At 32.8% G+C, this 17,049-nt stretch overlaps 1 protein-coding gene across 1 annotated transcript in view; it reads right to left on the bottom strand.

Annotated features, from left to right (window-relative positions):
• AGBL4 (AGBL carboxypeptidase 4) overlaps positions 1 to 4,766 on the bottom strand; it is a 1,261,847-nt gene extending 1,257,081 nt beyond the window's left edge. Inside the window, exon 1 of the mRNA XM_068537961.1 lies at positions 4,694 to 4,766. Coding sequence (XP_068394062.1) covers positions 4,694 to 4,766 — 73 coding nt within the window. The remainder of the gene's footprint in view (positions 1 to 4,693) is intronic.
• Positions 4,767 to 17,049: the final 12,283 nt, after the last annotated feature.

Below are 17,049 nucleotides of genomic sequence, written 5' to 3' on the forward strand. Positions count from 1 at the left end.
ACAGCAAAGGAAACCATAAACAAGACAAAAAGACAACCCTCAAAATGGGAGTAAATATTTGCAAATGAAACAGTGGACAAAGGATTAATATCCAAAATATACAAACAGTTCATGCAGCTTAATATAAAAAAAAAACAAACAACCCAATTAAAAAATGGGTGGAACATTTAAATACACATTTCACCAAAGAAGACATACAGATGGCCAAGAGGCACATGAAAAGATGCTCAACATCACTAATTATTAGAGAAATGCAAATCCAAACTACAATGAGGTATCACCTCACACTGGTCAGAATGGCCATCATCAAAAAAGCTACAAATAATAAATGCTGGAGAGGGTGTGGAGAAAAGGGAACCCTCCTACACTGTTGGTGAGAATGTAAACTGATACAGCCACTATGGAGAACAGTATGGAGGTTCCTTAGAAGACTAAAAATAGAACTACCATATGACCCAGCAATCCCACTACTGGGCATATACCCTGAGAAAACCATAATTCAAAAGGACACATGTATCTCAATGTTCATTGCAGCACTATTTACAGTAGCCAACACATGGAAACAACCTAAATGTCCAATGATAGATGAATGGATAAAGAAGATGTGGTAAAAATATACAATGGAATATTACTCAGCCATAAGAAGGAATGAAATTGGGTCATTTGTAGAGATGTGGATGGACCTAGAGTCTGTCATACAGAGTGAAGTGAGCCAGAAAGAGAAAAACAAATATCATATATTAACGCATATATGTGGAATCTAAAAAATCGTACAGATGAACCTATTTGTAGGGCAGGAATAGAGACATGGACATAGAGAATGGACATGTGGACACAGTGGGGAAAGGGGAGGGTGGGATGAATTGGGAGATTAGGTTTGACATAAATAGACTACCATGTGTAAAATAGATAGCTAGTGGGAACGTGCTATATAGCACAGGGAGTTCAGTTCAGTGCTCTGTGATGACCTAGATGTGGGGGGAAAAGGGGGAGGGAGGTCCAAGAGAGAGGGGATATAGGCATACATATGCTGATTCACTTCATTGTACAGCAGAAACTAACACAACATTGTAAAGTAATTTCACTCCAATAAATAAATAAATAAATAAAATATACAACCTTTACCTAAGTCCTTATTTCAGTATGATTGTGAGAGGAACCCAATTTAAGGCTCTGATATTGCAAGGTTTTTCTAAGGGTTGGAAATAACACTCACAAATACACCAAGAAAAATTCTGGTACATTTTAGCACCCTTGAAATGGTGATATTATACATGTGCCAGAATTAGTACCTGAAGTTCATTGTTAGATATTGTGCTAAATTGTATGTTATCTCTAATTTGCACAATAATTCTACAATACAGATACTTATTTTCCTAATTTTAAGTAAACTTTAAGTGATAACATCAGCATGACATAACCAAGTACATGCTAAAGTTAATATATGAACCTAAATCTGTCTGAAACCAAAAACTGTGTTTTTTGGTATTATACTATGTTACCTCTTGCTTAAAAAAAAATTAGTGAGCATGCCCTCTGGATTCATTCATGTTGTCACAAATGGCAGGATGTCCTTTATATGGCTGAATAATATTTCATTATATATTATATTTGTATATATATATATTCCATCACTCATATATATCACATGTGTATGTGTGTATATATATATCATATTTTCTGTATCCATTCATCCAGCAAAGTACATTTAGGTTGTTTCCACATCTTGCTATTGTGAATAATGCTGCAGTGAAGTTGATTTCATAGATACAGAGAAAAGAATGGTGGTTGCCTGGGGCTGAGGGAAGGGGAAATGGGGTGATGTAGGTCAAGGGGTACAAATTTTCAGTTATAAGTTCTGAGTCTCTAATGTACAGCATGGTGATTAGAGTTAAAGAATATGGTATTGTATACTTGAAAATTTCTGAGAGTAGATCTTAAGCATATTCACCACAGGGAGGGGAAATGAGATAACTATGCTAATTATGTAAGGTGATGGATGTGTTAATTATCGTGATTTTGGTACTTATTCTACAATATACATGTATATCAAATCATAACATCATACACCTTAAATATATGCAATTATATTTGTCAACTATTCCTCAATAAAGTTAAAAAAAAAAACAAAGTATATCAGCCATCTGGATATCTAAAAGAAAAGTTCAGGTGCAGTATTAAGCTAAAAACCCTGATTTCTAATGTAGTCATAGCATATTTTAATGCTGCACCAATAATAAAGACTATTTTATTTTCTTTCAAAGGGAAATAGAACATTAATTTTTAAAGATTACACAAATAAATGTAGTAAAACTCCATTGGGGGAATTAAAAATAAAAGTTTTTAAGTTTTTATTTCTATTGTCTGAAATGATATATAAATAACTGAACCATATCTTTATTTCACTGATGCTTTTTCATGCCATGGTAATTTAATACAACATACTAAATCTCTCAGGCTAACCAATTAATTTGAAGTATGAATTATAGTGCACTTACCACATTCAATACACATATATGCATATCAATCATAAAAGAATAATCAAATTGCATATGATGGCAACCAAACACAGTATTTATTTGGATGGTTTATTTTAAAACAGTAGTAAACTTTTCATTTTTCTTTATCATAAAACCTTTTCCTATATATCTTATCACCTAGTGAGAAATTTTCAACAATATGTTTATTATTCATGTCATAAGTTGACCTATAATAAGGTGATACATACATGCAGTGGTTAAAAGTATGGCCTGTGGAGCCAGGAAATTCTCAGTTTCAAATTCAGCTACACCACTTGTCAGTCATGCAATTCAAGGTAAATAACTTTACATCTCTGAGCATCACTTTCCTCACCTACAAAGAGAGATATAATACCTCAGAAGTCTTTTGTGTGTGTTAAATGAGATAAACTATGTATATCATTCCTTACAGGGTGTGGCAAACAATAAGTAATAAAGTGATAATTACTATTGTTTTCTTCCCTTTATGTTCTTGCTGCTATTAGTTAAATTTTTATTTAAATGTAAAAATATTTTTATTAATCTTAAAATCTCACTGTATGAAGACCATTTTTTCACTATCTGTCCTCCTTCATTTATTAATTTCTCTGGTGCTCTCTCTCGCTCTCTCTCTCCCCACTCCTTCTGGGGCTCCCATAATGCATATACTGATCTCTTTGATGGTATTGCATAAACCCCTCAAGCTTTCTTCACTCTATTTCGTTCTTTTTACTTTTGTTCCTCTGATTGCATTATTTCTAATGATATGTATTCAAATTCACTGATTCTTTCTTCTGCTTTAGTCTGCTGTTGAAGTCCTGTAGGAAGTTTTTTCAGTTCAGTTACTGTGTTCTTCAGCTCCATGCTTTCTATCAACATTTGGTACTTTCAGCATTATCTCTCTCTCTGATGAAATTCTCACTTTGTTCATGCAATGTTTTCTTGACCTTGGTAAAAATCTTTATGACAGTTATTTTGATTTCTCTGTCAGGTAAATCATGTAACTCCATTTCTTTAGAGTCAGTTTCTGATAGTACACTAGGTGCTAAGGAACAAAAATTAATAAGAAACCATCACTGACTTCAAGGAATTTTCAGTGATAAGGAAAAGAAAAGAGATCATTAAATGACTGCAATGCAATAAAAACTATCATAGCAGAGGCCTGTAAATCATAGAAGAGGTGCCTGTAAATATACAGGTAGAGACGGCCAAACCTGCCTGGGAGGTGCTGTTTCTCAGAGGAAGAAATGCTGGCCTGAGTCTGAATTAACATTTTACCAAGTAGAGAAAGGCATCTGGGGCACAGAGAAAACAGCATCTGCAAAGGTACATAGACTTGAGAGAAGTTGGTGGACTGGGGAACAGCAAGCAATTAAATATGGCTTTTTATCAAAGCTAACAGAAAATTAATCTTTCCACATCTTTTTAATTGTTGGTAAAAACAACCATGGTACTTAGGGTTCAGAGAACTGTCATATAACTGGAATGTCCCTTCAATCACACACACACACATGCAAGCACATTATTCAAAACCAAAAATAATCAACAATTGTTTATAAAACAAAGTTATGTTTAACTTTCTCATTAATATTTTCAACATATTCTGAATACCTACTATGTGCTTATATGCCATGCAGAGTATGAGGCTCAGATATAAAGAAGTTAACAAGATTCAACTACTACTGGGTGGAAATTCACAATTAAGCCCTGTTCTCCCCTATCAGAATACTCACAGCATTTGCTGTTTACGAAGTATATTACTTTTTCTGTTTTGTTTGTGTTCAACTAAATCTTTTCTTTAATTGCTTCTTTATACAGAAGACTGCTTTCAGAAAGACTAAGAACCAGGTATACAGTAGACATTGAATAAGTAATAATTTATCAAGTATTCAAATTATATTAGTTTTATCCCAAAAGAAATAACATCTGGGTAAGTATTTGATAAAATATAAGGTACTGCATAAATGTTCATTAGTACTACCATTATCCTTCTAATCATTTATCACAACAAAAACATAGCACTTCATTTCTAAGTATTTCCAAGTTAATTCATTCAAAATAGATCTTTCCTGACAACTTATTTCATTATGGTAAAAAATTAAATAGGTTGAATCACACCAAATGGTCAGATGGCATTAGATTCCAAAAACAACTCACTAGACAAGCTCAAAAGAAAAGTCCTTTGATACACTCACCACTTTCAAAGCAAGCATCAAAGATAAGATGTCCTTTCTTGGGCTGTCCAAAGTATCCAGTTGGAAGCACCATATATTTGCTCACATTCCCTCCGATGGTGTCATCATTTCCCAGATCATTGCCTATTGTTTAAAAAATTGGCTCATGTTAAACAGAAATCATAATGCATTTAGTAACAGAAGTCCAATAAAATTTTTATCATTAATTTCCCCCCTCCCCTGTAATTTGGTGCTTATCCAGGCATTAAAAAAATTAACCACATATTGTGGTAGAGTAGAAAGAGAATAGATTTTTAAATCAAAAAGATATGGGCTCAAATCTTATCGCTACTACATATTAATTCTCTGTGTCACAAAGCAATCAACTGAATCCCTTTAAGCCTCAGTTTCTCTCATCCACAAAAAGGGAATGGTAAAACCCATACTTCTAAATTGTGTTATGAGAATTAGGTATGAAAAATATCTAGTATAATTACTGAAATGCAAAAGATGTTTGTATTGCAGTGCACAAGTGAGACTCATTGTAAGAGGCAGAGCTGTAAAAGAAAAAAATCCTCTACACCTGGGGGAAGAGCAGCAAACAGTCCTGGGCCTAAGACTATATATCAACATTATTGAAGGTCCCCTACCCCTGGGGAAGGAGTAAAAAACAATCTCTCACAAAACATATCAAAGATTCAAAGAAGAATTAAAAGAGGAAAGAGAAGTGGGATCACTAAGAAAACTCCACTCCAAAACCAGAACATACAGGGCCTACCTAAGACCTAGGCTAGACCAGTATAACAGAAACAATATAGCAAGCACTGGATAACAAACAAAGCAATCTAATTCTAGCATAGGGACAAAAGCATAGATAGAAGCCCCCTCTGTAATAGGAGTATCCAAGGGAAGGACAAAAGTTTAGGGTGGAGCAGAACATTGAAGAAAAACCCTCAATCACCCTAGCCCTTTCCTTCATGAATAAAGTATCACTAGAAGCATATGAAGCCAGTGGCAAACTGAAGACAACCATAGCAACAATGAAACTCAAGCCAGCTTAACTCCTGACTGGGTAGATATAAGCCCTCAAACAAATGCACCTAGGAGAAGAGGTGCAAGCATTGTGACATATAATATTTATATCATTCTCTACAGTTCTACATGAGTTATACAGTATTCAATAAAAAATTGTGGAACATACAAAAAACTCAAGAACAAAACAACCTACTATCTTGGGAGAAAAAATAAACAGAACTAAATTCAGAAATGACCAGATACTGGAATTATCAGACAATGAATTTAAAATAACTAAGAATAATATGTTAAATTTTCTAGTAGAAAATGAGGACAAAATGCATGAACAAATGGAGAATTTCAGAAGAGATGGAAATTCCAATAATAAGCCAAAATGAAATGCTAAAGCTAAAAAACACAATAAAAGAGGTAAAGAATGTCTTCAGTATACTCATCAGTAGGCTTGACGCATGAGGAAAGAACAGTGAACTCCAAATCAATAGAAATAAACTGAACAAAAACAAGGAAAAGAAAAGAAAAAAAACAGCACCTAAGAGCTGTGGAATAAAATAAAATAATCTAATGTACATATAACTGGAATTCCAGAAGGAGATGGGAGGGCAGAAGAAATATTTGAAGAGATAATACCTGAAATTTTCCCACATTTAATGAAGGATATACAACTACAGGCCCAAGAAGCACCAAGCAGAATATATTTTTACCTTGGTATTTCATATTTAAAAATATAAATCACATAAAAATGAACTAAGATAAAAAATTAGACTGCTCATAAGAAACTGAAAAACAGAAGTCAAAGGAATAACATCTTTAAGTTACTGAAAGAAAAAAATGTCAACCTAAAATTTTAGACCTGGGACTTCCCTGGTGGTTCAGTGGTTAAGATTCCGCACTCCCAACGCAGGGGGCCCGGGTTCGACCTCCGGTCAGGGAACTAGATCCCACATGCCACAACTAAAAAGAGCCCGTATGCTGCAACTAAAAGATCCTGCATACCACAATGAAGATCCTGCACAAAACAATGAAGATCCCATGTGCTGCAACTAAGACCCGGTTGCAGCCAAATAAATAAATTTTTTTAAATAAATAAATAAATAAAATTTTAGACCCAGTGGAAATATCCTTCAAAACTTAAAGCCACAGGGCTTCCCTGGTGGTGCAGTGGTTGAGAGTCTGCCTGCCAATGCAGGGGACACGGGTTCGAGCCCTGGTCTGGGAAGATCCCACATGCCACAGAGCAACTAGGTCCGTGAGCCACAACTACTGAGCCTGCGTGTCTGGAGCTTGTGCTCTGCAACAAGAGAGGCTGCGACAGTGAGAGGCCCATGCACCACGATGAAGAGTGGCCCCCGCTCGCTGCAACTAGAGAAAGCCCACGCACAGAAATGAAGACCCAACACAGCCATAAATTAACTAATTAATTAATTAATTAATTAATTAATTATTTTTTTAAAAAAATTAAAACTTAAAGCCACGATAAAAGTATTTTGAGAAAAACAAAAGATGAGAAAATTCATTATCAGCAGTCTGGTATTACAAGAAATTTTAAAGAGAGTTCTTCAGGCAAAAGGAAAAATGATACCAGGCAGAAACAAAGGAAGGAAGGACTCGAGAAATAATATACATTGACATAAATATAAATGTTATTTTTAATCACTCTCAAAGATATATGACTAGCTAACGAAAAGATAAGAGCAATGAACTGTGGGTTTATGCCATAAGTAAGAGTAAAATATATAGCAGTAATAGCACAAAAGATTGGATGAAGCAATTGGAAGTATTGTCTAAATTTCTTAAACTAAATATAAAACTGCATAATATTGTTTGAAAGTAGATGAACTATAATAAAGATGTATATTGAAAAGCCTAGGATAAACACTAAAAAACAGTTTTAAATAAGCCAATAGTGAAGATAAAATGGAACTAAAAGAAATAGCTAATTAATCCAAAAGGAAGCAGAAAACAAAAGAGGAGAAAGGGAACAAAGAACAGATGGAGCAAGTAGACAAAAACTACCACAATATTATAATTAAATGCAAACATATATTAAATAATCTTACATGTAATTTAGGCAATTTTATAATAAATTTATACCAGATTAAATACATAGGAAAAACCAATGAGATGTTGTCTATAGAAAATCAGGTTTAAATATAGACATGGGTAAGTTAAAAGTAAAAGGATTTAAAAGACATGCCATGCAAACAATAACCAAAACAGACTCAGAGAGGCTATACTAAGGTCAGCCAGTGTAGAATTAAGAACAAGAAATAATACTAGGCATAAAGAGAGACATTATATAATAAGGGAGTCAATTCACCAAGAATACAAAAAATCCTAAATATGTATGCACCTAAAAACAGAGCTTCAAAACACATGAAGGATAATTGATAGAAATAATTACATTGGAACTCCTTCAACACTACCATCTCTGTAATCAATAGAACTTGACAAATTAACAACATAAGGAATGAAAAATGGAACATCACTAAAATCCTACAGGCATAATAAGGGAATATCATGAACAACCTTAAGCCATAATTTTGTGAACTAAGATGAAATGACAAAGCAGACGAGTACATTACAAAAAAAGAAAACTAAATTACCAGCCTTCCTTATGAATGCAGACTCAAAATCCTCAGCAAATTATTAGCAAATCAATGTAAAAAGTATAATACATAATGACCAAGTACAATTTATCTTGGGAATGCAAGATTCATTCAATGTTCAGAAATCAACGCAGTTCACCATATCCACAGACTAAAAATCAAATCTATATGATCATCCCAGTAGATGGGGAAAAAATTCTGATAAAATTAAATATCTATTATCAGCATGAGAAGAGTTAAAGGGAATTCCTCAACCTGACTAAGGTATATATTTATATGTTATATAATATATATAAAGAATACAGCTAAATTATATTTAATTGTTAAAGACTAAAATTTTTCTGCCTAATACTGGACACATGACAGGATGCCCATTCTCATCACTCCTGTTCAACATCATTCTAAGGGTTCTAAACAAGAAGACAAGAAAGAGAAAACAAGAGGACAAAAAGGAGAAATAAAAGGTATACATACTGTCTTTATTCATAGACAACATAATTGTCTAGATAGAAAATCTCAAAAAATTTACTAAAAGCTACTAAATGTAATAAATGAGTTCAGTAAGGTTACAGGACACAAGGTCAATATAAAAAATCAATTGTATTTCTTATACTAGCAACAAACAACTGTAAATTAAAATAAAAAGCACTAACGTGTACAATAACGCCAAAAAATACAAAATAGGTATAATCTGACAAATCTGTGCAAGATCTGTATGCTTAAAATTAAAAACACTGATAGGATATATCAAAAAGGGCCTAAATAAGTAGAAAAATAAACTATGTTAATGGATTAGAAGACTCACTATTGCCAAGATATCAATTCTCCATAAATTGATCTATAGACTCAGCACAACCCCAACCAAATACCCAGCAAGCTGGTTCTAAATTTATGTGGAAAAGTAAACAAACTAAAACAACCAAAACAATTTTCTTAAGGAATAGTATGGAATTAGAGAGGTGATAGACACATACTTCATTGGAACAGAACAGACTGTGTAGAAATACATCCACACGTATATGGTCAGTTGGTTTTTAATAAAAGTACAAAGGTAATTCAATGTATAGAGGGTAAATTTACCCCAAATGGTGTTGGACAAGTTAGTAATCCATATACTAAAACCAACCACACATCACACATAAAAATTAATGCAAAATAAATCAAACACCCAAATGTAAAATATAAACTTATAGAAGAAAATATGAAAGTTTTCCACACACAAAAAAAGAATGAGGTTAGACCCTTACCTGAGACCATATACAAAAATTAACTCTAAATGGATCAAAGACCTACATGTAAGAGATGAAACTATAAAACTCTTAGAAAAAAACAGAGGGAAATCTCCATGTCATTAATTCTTGATTTGGCAATGATTTCTTGGATATGACACCAACAGCACTGCCAACAAAAGAAAAAAATAAAATAAACTTCATCTAAATTAAAAACATGTGTGAATTAAACACCATCAACAGAGTAAAATGACAACCTACAGAATGGAAAAAAAAAAATCTGTGAATTACATATCTGATAAGAGGTTAACATCCAGAATAGATAAAGAACTCCTACAACTCAGCAACTAAAAAAAAAAAAAAAAATTCCAAAATAGGCAAAGAACTTGAATAGACATTTCTCCAAAGAAATACAAGTAGCCAATAAGCACATAAAAAGATACTCAACATCACTAGTCATTAAGTAAAAGCAAGTCAAAACCATGAGCTACCACTTCCCACCTATTAGGATGGCCCCTATCAAAAAAATGAAAAATAATTTGGCCAGGACATAGAAAAACTGGAACCCTTGTACATTGCTGGTGGGAAATTATAATGGTACAGCCACTGTGGAAAACAGTCTGGTGGCGTAAAAACAGTTTCAAACACAAAATTACCATAGATCCAACAATTCCACTCCTAGGCATATACTCAAAAGAATTGAAATTAGGGACTCAGATACTTGTACACCAATGTTCATAGCAACATTATTCTCATAGCCAAAAGATGGAAACAACCCAAATTCCATAAACATATGAATAAAATTTTTAATATTGTAGATACACACAATGAAATATTTATTATTCAGCCATAAAAAGGAATGAAATTCTGATACAGGCTACAACATGGATGAACCCTGAAAACATTAGGCAAAATGATAAAAGCCAGACAATGACAAATATTGTATGATTCCACTTATATGAGGTACCTAGAATAGGCAAATTCATAGAGAAAGAAAGTAAAATAGAGGTTACCAGGAGCTGGATGGAGGAGGGAATGAGAGTTATTATTTAATAGGGAGAGAAAGTTTCCATTTGAAATGATGAAAAAGTTCTGGAAAAGGGTAGTGGTGGTGGTTACACAACAGTGTGAATGTATTCAATGCCACTGAATTGTACACTTAAAATGGTTAAAATGTTAAATGTTATGTACATTTTACCACCAAAAAAAAACCCTTAAACATGAAATAAATGGAAAGTATTTTTTTAAGTGGCCAAATGAAAAAAAAGTATGAGAATATCTGTGTATCCTTATGTTAGGCAAGATTTTACTATATAAGACATGAAAATCACAAACCATAAAATAAAAAAGTTATAAACTAGATTTTATTAAATTAAAATTCGCTGCTCTTTGAAAGGCATTATTAATTAAAAGAAAAAGTCAAGCCACAGACGGAGAGAAAATACTTGCAACACACATATCTGATTAAGGACTATATCAAGAATACATAAAAGATTTTATCAGATATTTCACCAAAGAGGATAAATAGGTATCAAATAAGTCCATGAAAAGATGCCCAACAGCATTAGTCAATAGGGAAATGCAAATTAAAACCACAATGAAATACTACTACATACTTAAAAAGGCTAAAATCAAACTGACCAAACCAAGAATTGATGATGACACACTCAATTGAAACTTTCATGCATTTCTAGTAGAAATGTAAAGTGGTATAACCACCCTGAAAAATATTTTAGCACTTTGTTATAAAATTAAATATACAGTTAACATACAACCCAGATATTCCACTCTTAGGTGGAATACCAAAGAGATGTAAAAACATATGTTCAGAAAAAAAAAAAAAAAAAACCTACACATGACTGTTTACAGCAGCTTTGTTCATAATCACCCCAAAACTGGAAACAATCCAAATGCTTTCAACTGGTGAATGTATAAACAATCTCTGGTACATCCATGCAATGGCACACAAATCAGCAATAAAATGGAAGAAATTATTGACACACATGACCACATGCATGAATCTCAATGCACTATAATAAAAGGAAGAAGCCGAACTGTAAAGTCTACATCCTTTATAATCCAATTATATAACATTTTTAAAAGGCAAAATCAGGTATTTTAAAAAAACAAAACCAAAAATCTGTGGCTGTCAGGGGCTGCAGATAAAAAAAGGGGTTGACTACAATTTAATCAATCAAATTGTACAATCAAATGTATAATACAATCAAAACTTTGAAATCTTCTTTGACCCCTGCCTATCTCAGCAGAGTTATATGTACCTTCCTCTCATTTGCCAGAGTGGTATATATGCACACATGTGTGTTTAGTGGTGAATGTCTGCAACAGTGACTTGCAAACTCTTCCAGAAAACTCCTCAATATACTCAGGGATAGTGGAGAGGAAAGCAGTTGCTAATATGACAACTACTAGCCATGAGAGAGTAACTAGGAATAGATCCATACTTCCACCATAAACAACTAGAAAACTGGACAAATATATACAAAACAACTCTTTTCAGACTTACATGACAAGCAGTTGCCAAACTGTGATGCCTGAGAGAAAGGGAAAAAATGAGGTGCACCTAATGTTCGTACTAGTTTTTAGATTAGTGGCACTTTCTGGAAGATGGTACAAGAAGAGGGTTCCCAAACACAACAGGGTTGTTTACTGAGTTGGGAAGACAGAAGTAAGAGTTTGGAGAGACTGAGCAAAGTTTGAAGGTCAGACTATTGAAGAGGAGAGCACTACGAGAGCCAGAGCACCAAAATTCTACAGAATACCTGCTTAAGACCTTGTCTGAATGCAAAGCCATGTACAGTGAAACTCCATGAGACCAGACAAAGAGTGACTAGGAAGCTGTAGATTAACAATTTCCAAAGTGCACAGGGCTGGGAAACATTCAAGATGCAACCATCCAGAATGGAGAATCCATGTTGAAAACTCAGGGCATTAAGTAGAGATCCCAGAAAGGTACTAGCCACGAACAACTGGAAAATGAAATTTGAAACACAGTACCATTTGTAAGACCATCAAAAACACAAAATACCCAGCCTTAAATTAATAAATTATATATAAGAACTGCATACTGAAAATTAAAAAAAAAATTGCTGATGGATATTAAGGAAGACCCAATTAAATGGCAAGGTATACCATGTTCATGGATTAGAGAACTCATTATTGTTAAGGTGACAACTTTCCAAAAATTGGTCTCTAGATTCAATGCCATACCAATCAAAATCTCAGCAGCATTTTTTCTAGAAATCAACAAACTGACTCTAAAATTTATATGGAAACTCAAAGGGCCTGAAATAGTCAATATGATTTTAAAAAATAAGAGTTGAAGAACTTACATGATAACAAGACTTCAGGAAACTCATATAAATCAGTGGACCAGAATACAGGGTGAAGAAATACATCCACATACATACAGTCAATTAAGTTTCAACAAAGGTGTAATGATAATTTAATATGGAAAGAACAGTTTATAAAACAAATAGTGCTTGAAGAACTGGACAGCTCTTTAGGGGAAAAAATGGACCTCATATATATGTATGATGATGGTGGAGGTCACATGGGTGTATATTATATATTTGCCAAAACTATTGAATTGTACAGTAAAAATAGGTACATTTCATTATATGTAAACTATATCTCAAAAAGATTATTTTTAAATGTTTAAAAGTGAAAGAGCAAGAATTGATTTTCATGTCACAGAATTAATCCATATATATGGATGAAGATTTTACATAAATATACATATATATACATATATACATATATATAAAGTAAAATTATCCAATGACTCATACCCCTCAAACCCTGTTCTCATTTCCTAGATGAAAATGCTCTTAACCACTTCTGTTTTTACTTTCTCAGGTATTATTCTACACAATATCTTTATTCCTCTATATCTTAATTTATCAACATCAAACAGTATCTATTGAAACTCTTAAATGAAAGATAAGGAAATAGTTTGTGTACATTATTCTCCACTTCTCTTTCTAACAACTTTTGTTAGTTTGATTCTTATTTTAATTATTCTGTTGAGTTGGTTATCATTGTGAGCAGTATTCCCAGGGGGTATTTTGGAAATTTGTTGAGGCATTTTTGTTTGTTTGTTTTCATAATTGAAAGAGCACTGATGGCACTTGAGTGGTAGAGACCAGGGATGCTAGATGTAGTGCAAAGTAGAGAAAAGTCCAGTATGACTTCCGAATGTCAGATATATTCATATATTCATGTATACAGATATCCATGTATGTAAAAATCTTAGTTATAATTATGTGAGCTTAGAACCTAACTGTTTTACACATGCAAAGCATTTTGTATGGCTTTAATAAACACTCATTTTTCCAAGGAACTGTCTAACATGTAAATCAAGGAAAGACTACAATTGATTTGTTCATAATTTCATCCTGAAGTATCACCATTTTAGAAAATCATGTCACCAACAGCATTATCATTCATTGTAACTGATTTGCTAATACAACACTCCTATATCAGTTAATATTTGTAGCAGTTGTGATTACAGTGATTCTCACACAAATGCAAACATTGGAACTCTTTATTATGTTTTCCATATGCCTAGATATATGCATATCCCTGTTTTTCCTTGTGGAGAAATCCTACTCGTCCTGTAGACCTATGTGAAATGTTATCTCCTCTAGGAAGTCTTATCTGACTTCCCCAAGCAATGACAGTCCTCTACATTGCCAGCAATGATTGTTCCTCTACATTGCCACAGCATCTTGTTTATTCCTCAAAACATATTTACCTTTTCATTATTGATGTACTGTGTATTCATTATATGTGTCTTTTTACTCCTAGTGATTGTGGTTTCTCATCAGAAGAATCTAATGTCTTTTCTTCTTATCACCACTTTCTCCCTCCACCCCAGGTATGACACAATGCTTGGCACAACATCAGTAACCTACAAATAGTCATTGATTTACTGAAATAAAAAAGGACTTTTAGGAGCTAAATTTGATTTCAATATTGAATACTGGTTTTTGTTTGTCTATTGAAAGCACAGGGAATATATGATATTCATCAAAAGAACAAACAGAATCTTTATATCTACAGTTTACTAAGATAAACAGTTGTGATATAATGAGACCAAATAGTTAAAGAAAGGAAGACACCATATACCCTGCATATACTGACATAAAGACAGAAAGGGTGACTGGGGCGGGGATATTACAGTCCATAATGTTAATACAATATAATGCTTGATCATTTAAGTGCACAATGGGGGAAATGCAAATTTATTATTCTCAGAGAAATATCTCAATAACACTATGAATGTATATAAAACCATTAAAAAGAATGGCATTTACAGTAGTATAAAATAATCCAAGGTGGCATGGAATAATGAAATCATTGTTCTTATTGAATAATAACTTCTAATTTCTTTACGTGTGCATTTTAATGCTAGCCATATAGCTGTTTCACCCAGATTTTTTAACCCAAAGTTTCTACTCTTATTTTAAAATACCCTCACATTTAGTTAGAGCAGCATGAATTAGTAGTAAGAATTTAGATTTCAAAGTCACAGAGAGCTGAGATTGAATCCATCTAACTCAGATATATATGCAGTATAACCCTTATTAAGTAATTTAACATAATCTCCTGAAGTCTCACTTAGAGATTGTTTATGTTGTTCTGAAGGGTACAGAAAATATATGTAAATCACTTAGAACATAGCATTTACTCAATAAGTAGTTGGTTATAACTATTATCACCCTCATTATCATTATTACCATCATTCTTAGTAAGACACCTGTATATTCAAAGAAATGTATTTAACAAAAGAATAAAAGATTCAATTCTATTATAAAGTATAAGGGAGGATTCAGAAAAGGAAAGGCATAATTTAAATAGAAATTCACAAAGAATGCCTTACCAAAAGTCTGTTCTTTGAAGTAAACACTGAATATGGTAGCATCCAATTAAATTACAGACTATAAAACACCCTTATTATAGTGTGTAGAATATTTGTCTCCAAACATAGAGACAGTAACACAATGAATTTTTTCAAATTAAGGAAGTTAGAGACAAAAGAGAAAATAAAATAATTGTGGTTTACCTTTAATGAAATAAAAGATCTAATCCTATTAATATTATTATTTACATGCCTTTAAAAATACTACATGGATAACAAATATTTAGCAATAAAAATTATGAACATATTTTGTGGAAGGAAAAACAAAGATATATATGTATAGATGTACCCAATGAAATGATATGATAATTACATCATATAATATTTTACTCTAATAAATAGGCCTGCTGAGGCACTAGAAATAAACTCTGGGGCTACATAGAATTTTTGACATTTAAGTCAGTTATGCTGATGATGGATGTGACAAAGGCTCAATTTGTTTTATTTTTGCATGGAAAACTACTTTACACAAAAGTTACAAGCAATTCATATTGGTCAAAAATGAGGAAAGCAGCTTATTAATTAAAACTGACCTTTATACAGAACATGAATTCCACCTCTCGGGCACAAACACCTTGGAAGAGGTAACAAATTACCTCTATGTATAAATGACATGCAGTTAAAGGGATCTGTCAAAAGTTCTATTATAAAGCCATATTTCCAAGGCTTCATCATTTTGAGAGAAAATTACATTGAAGATGAGATTTAACCCACAAATTCTGAGTCAAGAAAGTAAATCTAAAATTCCTACTTGAGGGTGTTTTAAGAAAGAGAACCTATTCATTTCGGGACTTTAATCTCAGTGAACTAGTACCGACTAAATAGCTTCTTCCTAGCATTTTATAAAATAGCATGTTTGTTCTCATTGCAAATATATTTACAAGATATACTTCAAGGACTCAATTAAACAAAAATGTAAAAAAAAATAATTTCCTAAATACACATATCCTAATTCTCTCTAGGCACATGTATCTACAATACAAATAAGATGTCTAGATTTGTTAAGCTACAATCAATCACAGGATATTTTGATTACCACACATGCATCGAAGATCTATTTTTCACCCACCTTATCTTGTGCAAAAACTAAGGAGAACGTATAAGATAAATAAGCTGTGAATCAATCTATCACTCAATAAAAGAATAAGGATATACTAATAATTAACAATAACGCTCTCAAAAAACTGACCATCTAGCTAAGGACTATACTGAAAATAATAAGACATATAATGAAAAAATGTTCTATTTCTGTAAGAAGGAAAAAATTCAGTACAGACAGTATAGTTTGGTGCCATGGAGTTTGGAAAAATATGGCCCTAAGGCTGAATCCTTGCTTGGCTACTTTTTAAGTGTATGACCATGGATGAGGCCCAATTCAGCAAGCTATGGTCTTGGACTTCTCTATTTTAATTCTATAGCCTTTTAAAAGTAATGGCTGGCCCATTTTTCTCTGAAACAGTAGTTTGCATCCAATTCCCCAACATTTTACAGTAAATGATCTCCCTCCCTTGCTCTTACCTGGACTCTCATTATACCTTTTCTGTTTTTTATTACAGCTAATTTCAT

Source organism: Eschrichtius robustus, chromosome 3 (assembly GCF_028021215.1).
Source record: "Eschrichtius robustus isolate mEscRob2 chromosome 3, mEscRob2.pri, whole genome shotgun sequence".
Taxonomy (NCBI): domain Eukaryota; kingdom Metazoa; phylum Chordata; class Mammalia; order Artiodactyla; family Eschrichtiidae; genus Eschrichtius; species Eschrichtius robustus.